Genomic DNA, 18076 nt, shown 5'->3' with positions numbered 1-18076 from the left:
TTACAAAATATGAATGCCCATCCAACAACGAGTCCAACCATACAAATTTCACCAAATTCTGACATCAGCTCGACCCTCAAATCTTCAATTAAAGTCTTCAACAAGCCCAATTCACCTATGCATATCTCTTTTATCCTTAATAGATTTCATCCTTGGCCTTTAAGCCCCAATCTTGGTTATATGTTTCAATATTTAATCATTATTAAGCTATTGAAGCACTAGAATCACCAACCATCCTAACAAGATTCAAGAATTCACTATTCATCTTCTTCTCCATTCAAGAACCCTAACTCACAATACCCATTTCAAGGACTAGCATAATTCTTCAACCAATTGGTACTTTCTACTTCACAATACATTCCAAATACTTAATCCATAGTTGTATTTAAGTGTAGGGTAGAGAATTTACCTCTTGTAGCTCAAACCCTAACTTGAACCCTTTTGAATGATTCTTGAAGATTAGAGAAATCCCTATAAATTTTAATCCATGTAGATGTTAATACTACCATTAACTAGTATTAATCCATTATAAAAATATCATAAAACTCACCTTTAATGTGTATTTGGGTTGAGGATGCTCCACCTTATCTCTAGAACCCAAAACTTAGCCAAAAATGTTATCTTTTTCTCTCTCCCCGAACCTCCCCTGTTTTATAGAAAATGAGCTGCGTAGGCTGGCTGCGTAGCCTACGCAGATTGGCTACGCAGCTTAACCCTCCCCTTCACTTCCATGCTGATTTTGCCTATGCATCATGTGTAGGCTACGCAAGACTCGCGTAGCTGTTCTGTCACCCTTTAGTAAAAAGGTCATAACTCTTTGTAGAAATCACCAAATGACAAACGGTTTGGATGCGTTGGAAACTAGACGCAAAGGGATTTAATTTGATAGGTTATACACCATATAACTCTTCATATCTTGAGAGTTATGCTCGTTTGAAGTTAGATCTTTTGCAAACTCACTTGAAACTTTATCCCATCATATAATTTTCAACTTGACTTAGCTTTAGGGCTCTTCTTAGACCCTAAACCATTTGTAATGTACCTCATACATATATTATCATGATCAATTGATATTATTCAAATTACCAATCTTGTTCATACCCAAATTGATATAATTAGCACCAGCCAAACTTCTTAATGGTCTTAAAACACTTAGAAATTTTTCCGGGGTGTTACATTCTCCCCCACTTAAGAACCTTCGTCCTCGAATGTTTTACAAGTCATTATTAGGCACAGTATTATCCTATTTTCACCTTAACCATCATCTCTAATCGTTCTTGACTTCATATAGATCTTAGATATTCTTCCAACATTTCAACTTCCTTAAGGCCACAAAATTTGGCTAACTCCCAATTTTTTCAGAAATTTTGGCAGAGTGTCCTCTGCAATTAGCCTAACCACCTGCCAGAGAATCACCAAAACCAATCCTAACAACATATTCATGAACCAACGACGCAACATAACATTAAAAAAAATGCCAACTGTGGCCTTACGAGCAGTATACTACCAAAAAGGAACACCTTTAACATCAGCTATACAGTTGATACATAATTCATAGAAAGTAACTCTTAGCATTTTCGTAGAACACAACTTTATAAATACATGACTATTCGAACAAATGAGGGTACTTCTTCTTCATTTCCTCCTCAGCTTCCCAAGTGGCCTCTTCAACCTGTTGGTTTCGCCATAACACTTTCACGGAGGCAATTTCTTTATTTCTCAACTTTCAAACCTGTCGGTCTAAAATGGCCACTGGCTCCACATCATAAGTCAAATTACCGTCCAGTTGTACTGTACTGAAATCCAAAATATGAAACGGATTCCCAACATACTTTCGGAGCATGGACACATGAAACACTGGATGAACACCTGATAGACTAGATGGCAATGCAAGTTCATAAGCCACCTCTCCAATCTTCTTAAGTATTTCAAAAGGCCCAATATACCAAGGGCTCAATTTGCCCTTCTTCCCGAATCTCAACACACCCTTCATGGGTGAAATCTTGAGCAGAACCTTCTCCCCAACCATGTAAGCAACATCACGGACCTCTCGGTCGGCATAACTCTTCTGTCTAAACTGCGTCGTGCGAAGCCGCTCCAGAATCAATTCAACCTTCTCCAAAGCATCCTAAACCAAATTAGTACCCAATAATCTAGTCTCACCCGGCTCAAACCAACCCACCGGAGACCGACATCGTCTCCCATATAAAGCCTCATATGGAGCCATCTGAATGCTCGATTGGTAGCTGTTATTGTAAGAAAACTCTGTCAGTGGCAGAAATTGATCCCAAGAACTCCCGAAATCTATAACACAAGCGTGTAGCATATCTTCCAATATCTGAATAGTGCGCTCGGACTGTCCGTCCTTCTGAGGGTGAAATGGTGTACTCAGTTGAACCTGTGTACCTAATTCTCGACGTACTGCCCTCCAAAACTGTGATGTAAACTGCGTGCTAAGAGTTGTTCCTAAACCTTCGAATCACTACCCTCACAGTCACTCATCACTCGGCACTCAATAGGTACCTGCGCTCACTGGGGGTGTGCACAGACTCCAGAGGGGCTCCTTCAGCCCAAGCGCTATATCAATCCAATCATGGCATAAATCAATAAAGCATGATGCGACGTGCAGCCCGATCCATAAATATCCTCGCAATTAGGCCCTCGGCCTCACTCAGTCATCAACCTCTCCAGTCTCTCGGGCTCTCAGAAATCATGATAATCAGCCCAATATTGATAATATGATGTTTTAATAAATAGCAACAGGGACTGAGATATGATGTGAAATGAATAAACATGACTGAGTATGAAATTATAATTTGAACATATAATTCAACCACAGAAATGACCCTAGTGGGAACCAATAATAACAGCATATGTCTAAGCATGATTTTTAATACGAGTCTCAGCTCAATTTTCCCTAACACGTAGAGAATGTACGGATTCAACAGATAATTCAATTACACAGTTCCATAGAATTTGACCAAGTCACAATTCCTACGGTGCACGCCTACACGCCCATCACCTAGCATGTGCGTCACCTCAAAACCAATCACGTAACACATGATCTGGGGTTTCATACCTTTAGAACCAAATTTAAAACGGTTACTTACCTCAAACCGTGTAATTTCTTATTCCGCTATGCCTTTGCCTCGTGAATTGGCCTACAAATGCCTCGAATCTAGCCACAAATAATTCGATTCAGTCAATAAAATTTGTAGGAATTAATTCCATATGAAAATACAATTTTTCCATAAAAATCCAAATTTTCATCCAAAAATTGTTTTTGGGGCCCACATCTCGGAACCCGACAAAACTTACAAAATATGAATGCCCATCCAATCATGAGTCCAACCATACAAATTTTACCAAATTCCGACATTAACTCGACCCTCAAATCTTCAATTAAAGTCTTCAACAAGCCCAATTCACCCATACATATCCCTTTTATCCTTAATAGATTTCATCCTTAGCCTTTAAGCCCCAATCTAGGTTATATGATTCAATATTTAATCATTATAAAGCTATTGAAGCACTAGAATCACCAACCATCCTAACAAGATTCAAGAATTCACTATTCATCTTCTTCTCCATTCAAGAACCCTAACTCACAATACCCATTTCAAGGACTAGCATAATTCTTCAACCAATTGGTACTTTCTACTTCACAATACATTCCAAATACTTAATCCATAATTATATTGAAGTGTAGGGTGGAGAATTTACCTCTTGTATCTCAAACTCTAACTTGAACCCTTTTGAATGATTCTTGAAGATTAGAGAAATCCCTATGAATTTCAATCCATGTAGATGTTAATACTACCATTAACTAGTGTTAATCCATTATAAAAATATCATAAAACTCACCTTTGATGTGTATTTGGGTTGAGGATGCTCCACCTTGTCTCTAGAACCCAGAACTTAGGACTTTGTCATGGGTTTACCTCGTTCTCATCGTAAGTTCGATTCTATATGGGTGATAGTCGATAGGCTCACGAAATCATCTCATTTCCTACCGGTCAGATTTACATATACATCAGAAGATTATGCAAAGTTATATATTAAGGAGATAGTGCGGCTACACGAAGTACCAGTATCTATTATATTTGACTGTGGGTCCCAGTTTACAACACATTTTTGGAGGTCATTTCAGAGAGGTCTAGGGACTCAGGTGAATCTCAGCATAACTTTTCATCCACAGACTGATGGACAAGCCAAACGCATAATTCAGACGCTCGAGGATATGCTACGAGCATGTGTGTTGGATTTTAAAAGAAGTTAGGATGAATATCTACCTCTTGTCGAGTTTCCATATAATAACAGTTACCACTCCAGTATCCAGATGGCTCCGTACGAGGCTTTGTATGGGAGTAAGTGCAGATCTCCTATAGGGTGGTTTGATATTGGAGAATCTAGGTTACATGGGCCAGACCTAGTTCAGCGGGCCGTAGATAAAGTAAAGCTTATCCGGGAGCGACTGTTGACAGCTCAGAGTCGTCAGAAGTCATATGGCGACGAGACTTAGAGTTTGGGATTAATGACTGGGTATTCTTAAAGGTATCACCTATGATGGTCGTGATGAGGTTTGGCAAGAAAGGCAAGCTTAGCCCACGGTATATTGGGCCTTATAGGATCATTCAGAGAGTGAGCCAAGTAGCTTATGAGTTAGAATTGTCCTCAGAATTGGAGTCAGTCCATCCGGTTTTTCACGTATCTATGCTACGAAAGTGCATTGAAAATCCTACCTGAGTGGTGCCCACAGATGATGTACAGATTATGGAGGACTTGTCATACGAGGAAATTCCAGTTGCCATCCTAGACCGACAAATCCGCAAGCTACCAAATAAGGAGGTAGCCTCCGTGGAGGTTTTATGGAGAAGCAAGAATGAGGAAGAGATGATGTGGGAAGCGGAGGAAGAAATGAAGTCTAAATACCCCCACCTAATTCAAACTGAAGATATGGCTTGAGATGGGATGCTACAGCACAACTCTATTCAGGCTAGTAGGTCATCAGGTAAGCTCTTATTTCTTGACTTTCAGTATTTATAATTTACGGCTGTGTGAGGCAAAGTGCTGTTATTTATAGACATTGCCAAAAATGTTATCTTTTTCTCTCTCCCCGAACCTCCCCTGTTTTATAGAAAATGAGCTGCGTAGGCTAGCTGCGTAGCCTACGCAGATTAGCTACGCAGCTTAACCCTCCCCTTCACTTCCATGCTAATTTTGCCTACGCACCATGCGTAGGCTACGCAAGACTCGCGTAGCTGTTCTGTCACCCTTTAGTAAAAAGGTCATAACTTCTTCTAGAAATCTCCAAATGATGAACGGTTTGATGCGTTGGAAACTAGACTCAAAGAGCTTTAATTTGATTGGTTATACAACATATAAATCTTCATATCTTTAGAATTATGCTCGTTTGAAGTTAGATCTTATGCAACTCACTTGAAACTTTATCCCATCATATAATTTTCAACTTGACTTAGCCTTAGGGCTCTTCTTAGACCCTAAACCTTTTTTAATGCACCTCATACATATATTATCATGATCAATTGATATCATTCAAATTACCAGTCTTGTTCATACTCGAATTGATATAATTAGCACCCGCCAATCTTCTTAATGGTCTTAAAATACTTAGAAATATTTTCGTGGTATTACATCAATAAGGAAAGGAATCCCGCCAAAAAAAATTCTTATAATTCTTATATACTTTATTGTGATTTATGAGGACTTCTACGTGAATATTTTATGAAAATTATTTTTATTTTTATGACTTAATATCAGAACAAACAAACATTATAAAAAAATACATTTATCAACAAGTAAATAAAACAAATTAAAAATTTAATCTTTTGGTCTTTTGGAAAGAAGAGGTTTGCCTTATAGCTCATAGACAAAAATTAATAAGTAACAATATAAAGTTTAAAAATGACTAATGTTGATCTAATATTTTACAACAAATAACTTAACATATATAAATATAGGGCGTTGTTATTTGTTGGAACAAACACAAATCCTAAAAATGTATTATTATTATTATTATTATTATTATTATTATTATTATTATTATTATTATTATTATTATTATTATTATTAATGACAACTCATATAGAATATATATTTCCTTCTACTGTTTTATCCTTATCACTTCAAGTTTGTGGTTTTACCAATTTGACTTTTAATACTATACTATACACTAATTTTGCTCTGTGTATTTTAATTTTTGTCACCACCAATGCTCTTCTTATGTAGATAAATTAATGTATCCTAAGAGTTTTGTCAGCCTGAAAAATAACTTTACTTACATGATGAATTTAAAAAATAATTAAATTTAAACTCTTCTATTACTTAGTTAATTCAAATTAATTATTTGTTCTAAATATTAAAGAAAATAGTTTATTTTTTTAATTCAAATTCTTTATATATTAGTTCATCCGTATTTTTACTATATTTAACTTTAATTATAATTTTATCCAACAAGAATTGTATTCTGAAAGGGTAAAATGTTGGTATAATATTTTACTTTTGGATCTTTATATGTGTATTTACTTTTGGGAGAAATATCAATGTCATTAACTCTTGTCAACCACTTTTCATTCGCTCTTTATTTTTTGTATTCTTAAATATATTTTCAGTAATTTGTTTTAAACTAATCGTGTACTTTTTAGAAATTATAAAAAAGAGGTATCTAAAAAACTAAAACTTGATAGGGATTAGAATTTCAAAAGTAAGTATGATGTGTATTCTCGTTGAATAGCATAAGGAATTAGAAAATGCTAATTCATTAGCATTATATTCGTTAGCTTTGTTAGGTTTTCATGCTCAATATCCTAATAAAAAATGCATCTACTTAACACTAATTGTAATTACAATATTAATTGTTAGTCTTCCTGTTTTTCCTCATACTTTTGTAATAGTGAGTAGAATAAATTAGTTGAATTTGAATATTTTCTTTCAAAATTAGGACATAAACGAACCTTAAGTTTTTTTTTTCCTCAGAAAAGGAAATTGTTTTGACATGTCATGTTATAGCTTGCATGTAGGACTCATTATATAGAAGTTCAACTAAGAAAATATTTATTTATGTAAAATTTTAGTTGATTTCAAATTTCTAAATATTAGAAAAATAATGTCAAAATGTAGCTAATTTTAAACTCTTATTATTAGAAATATAATTAAATAATTATTTTGTCGAGTGTGAAATTTATTTTTAAAAAATATAAAAGGCAAGTATGATTTCGCTAAGAGCCTTCATGATTTTATATTTTTAAAATTAAATTAAGTAATGTAATATCCAATTCAATATCTTTTTTTATTCTTTTTTTGCTTTTAAAATTATTGAAGGATATCTATCAATTGAAGTTAAGCTTTGCTTTGGATGATAAAATATACACGTTAGTTACATGTTGGCTGAGGTATTAGGACTTTTTATATAGCCCAAAGAAGGAAAGGTATAATAAGTAGAACTTTAGTTGATTTCAAAATCCTAAAAATTAGAAAAATAATTAAATAATTATTTTGTCTAGTGTGAAATTATTTTTTAAAGGGTATAAAAGACGAACGATATTTTGCTAAGGGTCTTCGTGCTTTTAATATAGTATTAGTCTCTATGTACGTGCGTTGCACGTAAATCTTAAGTCAATTATTTATGTGACAGAATATTTCAATTTTTATCTTATACAACACTACTACAATTAATATAATAACTTAATGTAACAAATTAATGTGCGTTTGCAGACACCATATTCATCATCACATATTTTACGTCACTCCAAATTCTTTTACCTCATATTAGCATCAATCATGACTTTATTAATCAACTATGTCTATATCGTTAACCTTCTATTTTTCACATGTTTTTGATTCCAACATGCAGCTAGAACAAACTCCCGACAACTACATCATCCCGTATAATACGCATCTATATATCTCAAATTTGTTATTTTTAATTATCCGATATCTTTAAAGAAGAAACTTTAGTTGTTACTGGCCTTCCGTTAAAATATTACATACGCTCAAGATTTATTGAAAGCATATCTACAATATTACTGACTTTAATAAATAAAAAAAAGTCATCTTTTAAGAAGATTAAAAATTCAAAAGAAAAATTAATTGCTATGTTCGGTGAGAATAGTGAGAGAATTTCACTGGACACAGATGTTACATAATAAAATAAGCAAAGAAAATATGTCAAAAAAATAGAGTGCCCTAAATATATGAATCATTAAGCAAATTAAAGCGAACTTTCTCATCTTCCATAAAATAAAAAGATAATATAATTAATATCAAAGAGAATATTACATGAGCTTTAATATTAGAAATAACACATACCTTGACTCTCACTCTAATGAGTCAGCACTATTTAGTCTCACACAATTTAAGGGTTTCTTTCTTTTTATGCGCAAGAAATACTATAAAAAAGAAAAGGACATATACTATAATTTTGATTATTAATTAGATAAGTAACATAGAAAGTGCAAAAGAAAGATAGTTTCTCAAGTAGAGAGAGAATACCTTAACGCATAATCAGTTGGTTATGTTTGAAACTTAGAGAACCAAATTAAGCAATAGACCTTTCGCCAAATTAAATAGAATTAAAGATCATATAATAGAAATTGTTCCCTTGAATACCTTAAAATTTGAACACCAAATGACATCCAAAAGTCTATATTTTTCGTACTTTATATTTCATAAGATAGTTCTTATACATCTATGATGTCATCACAATATGAATAGAAACAAACACAACCTTACAAGCAATAACAACAATTATGGATCGTACATTTCTAATACAAGTAGGATCAACTTTGTAGGATCGGTGTATGTATAGTTTAAATAAAAAAGAATTCCATCATTAGATAATTTACAATTAAATCCTTAAATTATACAAATATTTAAGGGTATAAAAATCGATCAATATTTCGGGGATATTTTAGTCGTTCAACATTTAGTATAAATTATTCGTACTTTTATAATAATATAGATAGAGAGATAGATAGATAGATATAGATATTCTAGAAATTTTAATTTATATTTAAAAATTAAAAGTATCTTATATCGATAAACATTATCTTAGGCAGTTTAAACTAAGAGTAAATTAAAATATAAATTGTTTTATATTTGAATCAATTTGAAATTAAAATTTTTGTAGTAATCAACTCATTTATGATATTAACAGATTTAAGGATATTTCAATTATTTTAACAGAAAAAGTATTTACCTTACCAAACACAATAACAATTTGTTTTTCAGTTTCACACACTTCTATTCAAATAAATAACTGTTTATTTATAAAGTCGCTTTTTTCATCTAATCCAAACAAGCTCTGTTACCAATATTGGGTAGATAATATCTGAATTAAGAAATGAGAATTTATTTAAGTAATTTATGGTAATTACTTAAATTTACTCTATTCTTCACATGGAGAACCATCTCTCTATAAAGCAACATTTGGACTGAGAAATCAAATTTTGCTACAAAACCAATTAGAAAATAGATAACAATTACATCCACCATGTTTACAGATCAAAATATCTATCACTACAGTCTCCTCTCTCTCTTCGTCATCGCCCCACCCACCTTCCTAGCCTTGCAATTCCTCACCGCCCCTTATGGAAAACACCACCGGTCCGGTTGGGGTCCCACAATTTCACCACCGTTAGCTTGGTTCTTAATGGAGAGTCCAACACTTTGGCTCACGCTTCTCCTCTTTCCCTTTGGGCAAAATCACAACAACCCATTATCATTTATCCTCATTTCTCCTTACCTTTTTCATTACATCAATCGTACCATCATTTACCCAATTAAGCTCGCCGGAAAATCAAGAATTGCTCGCCGGGAAATCAAGAATCCCCCGCCGGAAAGTGGCTTTCCGGTGAGTATCGCGATGATGGCTTTTGCGTTTAATCTCTTGAATGCTTATGTACAAGCTAGATGGGTTTCTCATTATGCTGACTTTAATGCTGATGAGTGGTTTTGGCTTCGGTTTGCCGGCGGGATAGTGGTTTTCACCGCCGGTATGACGTTAAACGTTTGGGCTGATAAAGTGTTAGTGGGCCTGAAGGGTGAAGGGGGTGGATATAAGATACCAAAAGGTGGGCTTTTTGAATATGTGAGCTGTCCAAATTATTTGGGGGAGATAGTGGAGTGGTTGGGCTGGGCTTTGATGACCTGGTCTTGGGCTGGGTTTGGGTTTTTTCTGTATACATTTGCTAATTTGGTTCCTAGAGCTTGTGCTAATCATGAATGGTATTTGCAGAAATTTGGAGAAGATTATCCTAGGAAAAGAAAAGCTGTTATTCCATTTTTATATTAAGTTTTTTAAGAAGTGATTGTGATCATGCAATGTTAATGGTTTCTATTAATGTTATTGTTATTTATGGACTGTATTTGGCTTTACCTTGATATTAGATTTTTGAGCCTTCTCTAAATTTAGTTCATCTTTTTTGTCAGATTGTTTCCACATATGTCATTACTGGTATTTTTATCTCCAGTTTTTGAAGCATTTCAATTGAAGTGTATTCTCTTGGGAAAAATATAGTGCTCGATGCCACCCTTATGGGAGGCTTTTCAGTGTTTTTTGCTCTGTTTTAAAAAGCAGAATTGGGACTCGTCCGGGGCTCGCTCGGGGCGGAGCACTCATAAAACGCCCCTGGGCTTATGTGTAAGGCTTATGTGTAACTAATCTTGTAAATCCTCAAATTTTTTAAATAAATCGTTGAATTCAAAATTATTTTTTTCTTAATCATAAAGCATTAAGTTGAGAGTATTTTATGTAATAATTAAAATAAAAATTATTGCACGTTAAGACTGCTATGATAGTAAATTTTAAATAAATCTTTCATTTAAAAAATATTTATTTATTAACTTTTATTATGTCTTTATTATATAATAGTCCATAATTCTTTTTATAATTATTTTTCTAAATATTATTTTTTCACGTTTATGAGATACAACACTTTTTAATTTAATAGCTCAGCATTAGCTATTAACTATTTACAAATAATTAGTTATCATTGTATTGTATGGTGAATTATGTGTCACTTTATTAACTTGTTGAAACTTAAATATAAATGATGCTAGAGAATTATATTTATATTGAGGATTTTGTTTTTATATAAATTCTCTTTCAAATAGAAAGCATATTAAATAAAAGGAGTATTTTAAAAGAAATATCAAATTATAATATCAAAATTCTTTCAAGATTTATTACTCCTTAAGAGATACATATAAGATTTCGTATCGAATACATTACTTTTAATGTTTGAGTTGTAACGGCGTTGCAACTAATTTGCATATTATGATATATATCATACTTTTCGTATTATTCATAGTTGAATTATAATTTATAAATATTTTAAATAGATTATTTGTTATAATTTTGTGATTTTAATGTAATTTTTATAATTATTTTATATTTTATACTATCTTAAAATCTCTTGAAATAAGAAAAATTTAAAGATCTGTGGTACTTACGCCCCATGTATCAAAGCTTGTGCCTCGCCTCGTCAGAGGTAAAACGTCTTGCCTCACACCCCCGCCTTTTAAAATATTGGTTTTTTGTTTGACGACTAAGTTAGTTTTGGCAATGCTCAATAAATGCGAAGAGATTGGGGTCAGTTGTGAATGACTGATTTTTTCAATCTTTTTTACCTTGGTTTTGCAGGAGCAAGTAAGAAAGATAGGAGCAAGTAAGAAAGATTGAGGGATAGAACCATCTGATTCAATTCGTTCTCAATGGCCACGAGATTATCATCTTACGGTAATTGTTTTCTCGAGGGATTCTTATTATTCTCACGGTCTCTGAAAGATAAAAACCAACTATGTAGCATCTACATTGGGAATTCAAGTATTGTATACGTCATTAGTCCGTTATTTTGTAGGAACTACCCGTAATAAAGAACTTGTAAAATGGATTTGTTTATCATAAAAAGATTCGTTGTTCCTAACCTTGCTTCACCTTAATTGTTATTTGAACAAGTAAAAGTGAAAATAAACTCATATGAACATTCGCTGATTTTTCTTTTTTATAGATCTCATATGAAAAGAGTCGTATAACTAAATAAATGTTTGTAATGTTTCTTCAATCTTCCTGCTGAACTCTAATTTTGAAAATAAGACATGAAATTAAGTACTAGTAGAAAATGCAATGGTGACGTTTGAACAGTCTCATTAGTGTTTTTCTGCTATAAGGTCCATACCCTTCTCCCACTCTTTACTTGTTAAATCTGTCATTATGATTTTTTAAGCATGAAAACTGGGCCCTTTTCCGTTTAAGGTTTTCTTTGTCGGGTTTAAGTATGGTATCCAATCAACGTTCGGTTGAGATGTTTACTCTTATGGTGTGTTTAGTAGGAAGGAAATGTTTTTCATGGAAAATATTTTGCTAGAAAATATTTTTATGGAAAATGAGTGGTTTTATCACTTATTTTTCCTTGTTTGGTTGGTGAGTGAAAAAAAAATTCGGAAAATATTTTCTAGTATTAGGTTAGAGGGTAAAAAATATTTTTTAGGAAAATAATTTTTTATGTTACTCTTCTCACCTCTCTTCCCCCAATCCTCATGTTGTCCTTGCTCCTCTCCCCCCCCCCCCCAAATACCCAACATTTTCAGAATTCTATTTTCTTCAAGAATTTAATTATTCTTCTAAAAATTCACACAAAACCAAAAAAACTAATATGTTGCTTTATTTTTTACGCAAAAAAACGTTGAAATTTGTGCTCCATAACTAAAAATAGAATACTTTTTTTGTTGAAAAAGAAAGTACTCTTTCTACAACATGAAAATAAAGTACTTATTTTGTTCAAAAGAAAGAAAATACTTTTCTACATCATGAAAAAAAAATTGTTGAAATGAAAGAAAATATTTTTTCTATATCATGAAAAAAAAGTACTTTTTTGTTAAAATGAAAAAAAATTATATTATGAAAAGAAAATACTCATTTGCTGAAATGAAAAAAAGTACTCTATTCTATAAAAGTCTTAAAAGTATATATAAAAAATTATATATTTATATGTCGGTTTGGTTCGGATTTTTTAACTCAATACCAAATCAAATCAAACCAAACCTTATCGAATTTTTTTACAGCTTGTTTGGATTGTTACCTATCGTTTCATAGTGTATCGTATCGTACTGTATTGCATTGCACTGTATCGTTTGTCATCGTTTCATGATCACACACCAGCAATATGAAGAATAAACTTGCAATATTATAAAAAAAATTATGATACAGGGTAAAATTATTATATAAAAAGATAGGGTAAATGATAAAATAAAATTATTTAATCATAATGAAGGGTAAGATGAGAGAAAAAGATAAGGTAACGACGCGACCACACCAAATCGGTCGTTACATAAAGTGGCACATTTTGTCGTTACGTAACGACGGATTTAACGATACGATATAATAAATTTAAGTAACAATCAAAACAAACATCGTATTTAAAGTAATTATACAATACACTAGGTAACAACCATCCAAACAAGTTGTAAACCAACCAAACATGAAAAAATTGGAAAATATTTTATGTTCTTCATGTTCAGAAGAGTTTAAATGTTTGTAACTTCGTTGAATGTTCAATCGTGTTCACTAATCTTGTTTTGTTGGTTCTTGATAAAAGAAACTAAGGGAAATAACAAGGGAAGATAACAGGAAAATAAAAGCAGTATACTGGATATGTAAAAGGAACTCTAAAGAACTGAAGCTGAAAATTCTATTTTATTTCATTGCATTTGAACTATAATTTATAAGAGAAATACTAACTTAAAAAACCAAAAAATCAGCACAAAATCTGCTAAAAAATAACAAACTCCTAGAGGCTAGTTCACTCCTAAAGACTAGTTCAAAATTATTTAAAATTCAAACTAAATTACTGTAGCAAATAACTCTTAAGCTGAAACACTAAAATAATTTTACTGAGAGCTGCTTCTAAAGCATATTTCTAATACTCAACCTTGCTTTTGAAGACGTAAATTCTGAATTTATGCCTTGTAAACCTTTAATTGGAATCAACTTTGTACGTAAATCTGCCAACTGATCTTTGGACTTGCAGTAAATTGAGTTCACTTTTCTATTTTGCGTCATCTCATGTTTGTCAATGAAATAAGTTGGCTCACTTTTCGGCTTCATTTGCATATTGCCTTGAGGTTTGTCAACTTTCTTCCAGATTTGTATTTTGCCTTGAGGCTTGTCAACTTTCTTCCATATTTTATTTTTTTGAAATGTTGACAACTTCTTCTTTGCCCTGTTTTCACATATGTCCTCAGTTGGAGGATTATCTGTACTTTGTAGATTCTTTTGGCTCCATTCTCATCTTTTGTTGGATCAAATTTTTACCTCTTATTTTAACCCTTAAAATCTCAAGTCCAGTTGCATCATAAATGAAACAATGTTTATCTTCAAAGAATACTTTAAATCTTTTTTCCATTAGTTGTCCAACACTCAATAAATTTTGATCAATATCAGGAACATAAAGAATATCTGAAATTTTCTTAGTACCTGAATTTGTTGTGATTGCAATAGTTCCTTTTCCTTTAGTAAGAATATAATCACCATTCCTAATTCTGACTTTCTTATTTCCCATAGACGTGAACTCTTTAAAAAAAATTCTGTCATATATTATGTGGTTTGTACAACCACTATCAAATCAACCAAAAATTAGATTTCTTGGTTGAAAGAATAATTGCCACAAACAAGTGATCTTCTTCTTCATTAACGACTTGGGCATCTGCTTCATGCTTTTGATATTTGCCTTTGAAAATTACAGCTTCATGACAGTTGGTTGCAAATTTTGTACTTTCCATCTCGCCTCTTCCAACATTTGAACGGCGGATGACCTTTTATGCCATAGTTCTGACAAGGTAGGTAATTTTTCTTTGCATTATTACCCTTGCTTTGAGTTTTGTGGTTGGATGCCAAGGTTCCTTCAAACATACCATCTTACCTCATAAGCCTCATTTGCTCTTGTGCCTGCAATGTATTCAACAATTCTGCCAAGGTAATCTTGGATAAATCCTTCATATTTTTCTAGGTAGTTATGGATACTTCACATTTTTCAGGCACCGTAACAAAACAAATTCAACAATTCGTGAATCTTTAAATTTAGTACCAAGCAACCTTACTTTGTTAACAATGCCAAGCAACCAATCTAAATATTCTTTGACGGTCTCAGATTCTTTCATTTTCTGCAACTCGAATTCCCTTATTCAATTCCACATCTTCATGCCTCGTATTCTTTCATCTCATATATATTCTTCCTTCAGATAATCCCAAATTTCTTTCGCTGATTTGAGAGTCATAACTCTCGTAAAAATTATTGCAGACACACCAGGAAACAAAGTTGCTTTCGCCTTTGATTTTCTAATTTTCTTTTCCTTGTGACTCTTGATCTGGGCCACGGTGGGATTGTTAGGCAGCGGAAGAACATCATAATCCTCTTCCACGGCCTCCCAAAGATCTAAAGCCTCTAAGTAAGTCTCCATTTTCACTACCCACGGTTGGTAATGTTCACCATCAAAGACTGGAGGATCCAATTGAGAAAAACTCGCTTCAGTCTCCATCTCACTCAAGAAAATATTTTACTTAGGTCCCTTAAGAAAATGAATCTTGATACCAATTGTTGGTTCTTAATAAAAAAAACTAAGGGATATAACAGGGGAAGATAACAAAAAATACTAGCAATATACTGGAATAGATGTAAAAGGAACTCTAAAAAATTGAAGCTGAAAATTCTATTTTATTTCACTGCATTTGGACTACAATTTATAAGAGAAATACTAATTTAAAAGACCTAAAAATCAGCGCAAAATCTGCTGAAAATAACAAACTCCTATAGACTAGTTCACTCCTAAAGACTAGTTCAAAATTATTTAAAATTCAAACTAAATTACTGCAGTAAATAACTGTTAAGCTGAAACAGTAAAATAATTTTATCCAGAGCAGTTTCTAAAGCATATTTCTAACATGTTTGTTGTTTCATATATTTGATAGAGTTTTCAGCATTGCGCTTAGGCTTAAATTTTCCAAAAAATAATTGTTTTAGTTTCTGACATAGTTTATGTTTAGAGTTCCAGAAGGTATTTTTCTTTACGATTTTTCTTTAGACTGGACACGGAATTTAAGAAAAGATAGAAGATTTTTGAACTTGTGGTGTAAAATGAGGCACAAATATTTTGTGTGGCTATAAATCATTGCATAAAGGTAAATTATTTCCAAATAAGGAAGGGGTCATTCTTTTTAGCACAGATTAAAAAGAAAATAGGTTCACATAAATTGAAACGGAGGAAGTATGTCTTTCATCATAGAGAAAGTCCATACCTTTTGTCCTTTTCTTGTTTCATTTTCTAAGGACCCGTTTGGCCATAGATTTTGCCAAAATAAATTTGGGTTTTATTTGGCAAACACATGTTTGGCCATAGATTTTGCCTACATTTTGGCAAAATCACAAATCCCAAATCCCAAAACCAGCTCAATGGGCCAAAATATTACTATTACATTTTTTAAAAATTACCCCAAACTTTTGTATTTTATAAAAGAGCCCACCATTTATTATTTTGTAACAATGTTGTTTCGTCTTCTCGGTCACCTGATAGTGTATTATGTAGTTCATTATAAAAATAATAATTTTGTATCAAATTTATTTATGTTCAGGACTATGATTTGCGATAATATAATGAATATTATTGATAATGGTACTGTTGAGTATTTGTGATGGTTTTTAGAACTTGTGGGTATAAATCATGTTTCATGTTTTTACAAAATAAATTTGGAAAATATGTTTTGAAAACTGATGTCCAAACATATTTTTATCTTCAAACCAAACTTCACCCAAATTAGATTTTTTAGAACATATTTGGGATTTTATGGCCAAACGCTAGCTAAAAATAATTCCCGGTTGCAAATCCAAGTTTGGGGTCTTTGGCTATAATCATACTGACGATCGAGTAGGATTAAAGGAGTGTAAGATGATTTGAATTCACGTGTCTTGTTTTACATTTTATTTATTTTCTTAAAGCTGGTTGTAGCAGTCAAATTCGAACGGAGCATAGCATGTTTCATCATTTGTTGACATTTCTTATTTAATTCTGTTGCTGCTATATCTGATTGTTGTTTGCTTGAAATGATTTGCTGATGATACTTTGACGTTGAATTTCAAATAAGATGAGCCGTGAGAAAATACTTCCTAAATGGACCGAGACGCTTAGTTGATGCAGCAAAAGGCTCAGTTGATGGAGCGAAAGGCTCAGTACGTTGATGAAGCGAGAGGCTGAGCTTGCAGGGCGCGAGGCTTTCTTGATAGCTCAAGAGGCAAAGAATCATAGCCTGTTTGGCCAAGCTTCTAAAATCTACTTATTTTGATAAGTGATTTTTTTAAAAGTACTTTTCAAAAAAATACTTTTTGTGAGAATTGGTTTGTGTTTGCTTAATTAATTTGAAAAATACTTTTAAGCAGTAATTAGTGTTTGACCAAGCTTTTGAAAATTGCTTCTAAGTGTATTTTTCTCAAAAGTGTTTCTCAGAAAAATACTTTTGGAGAGAAGCTATATTTTTCTGCTTCTCAAAATTTGCTTCTACTTCTCCTCAAAAACACTTTTATCCTTCTAAAAGCTTAGCCAAACACTTCACTTTTTGGCAAAAAAAGTACTTTTGGCAAAAAAAACAATTGACAAACAGGCTTGTCAGATTATGAAGCAGAGGATGGAGATAGTTAGACAACAAGTGGCAGAATTGGCATCTGTTGTACGGCAGCAACGCCAGTATTTTGATATGAATATCAAAGAAGGTGGGATCGAAAGTGGTAGTTGACAAGGGACTTGATTTCAAACTTCTGGAGTGTTAGAAAAACATATATTCATCTTACCTTAAGTTCATACAAACTATTAACATACGTTCTGCAACGTTCTACTTAAGTTCTCTTTTGATTTTTTGAGTATTTGACCAAAATCTATTCCGACATCCAAAAAGATATATAGTATATGGAAGGTTACATTTATGGTAACTCCATCGATAGATATTTCGCAGCATGTTCTAACCTTCTCTTCGAACACATAATTTATACAGTATCTTGCCTTTAAATATCAA

At 32.6% G+C, this 18076-nt stretch overlaps 1 protein-coding gene across 1 annotated transcript; it reads left to right on the top strand.

Annotated features, from left to right (window-relative positions):
* Window positions 1–9414: 9414 nt before the first annotated feature.
* On the top strand, window positions 9415–10406 carry LOC107820183 (steroid 5-alpha-reductase DET2-like). Its single transcript, XM_016646408.2, has one exon. It carries the CDS (start codon window positions 9512–9514, stop codon window positions 10310–10312), a length of 801 nt encoding a protein of 266 aa, XP_016501894.1. The 5' UTR covers window positions 9415–9511; the 3' UTR covers window positions 10313–10406.
* The last annotated feature ends 7670 nt before the right edge of the window (window positions 10407–18076 follow it).

The sequence above is a fragment of the Nicotiana tabacum genome, chromosome 2 (assembly GCF_000715075.1).
Source record: "Nicotiana tabacum cultivar K326 chromosome 2, ASM71507v2, whole genome shotgun sequence".
Lineage (NCBI taxonomy): Eukaryota > Viridiplantae > Streptophyta > Magnoliopsida > Solanales > Solanaceae > Nicotiana > Nicotiana tabacum.
Note: the sequence above shows the minus strand (reverse complement) of the source record. Positions and strands in the feature narration are given on the sequence as shown.

Excerpts from the sequence above, each read along its gene's own strand:
- LOC107820183 (XM_016646408.2), top strand. The coding sequence starts at position 9,512 with ATGTTTACAGATCAAAATATCTATCACTACAGTCTCCTCTCTCTCTTC.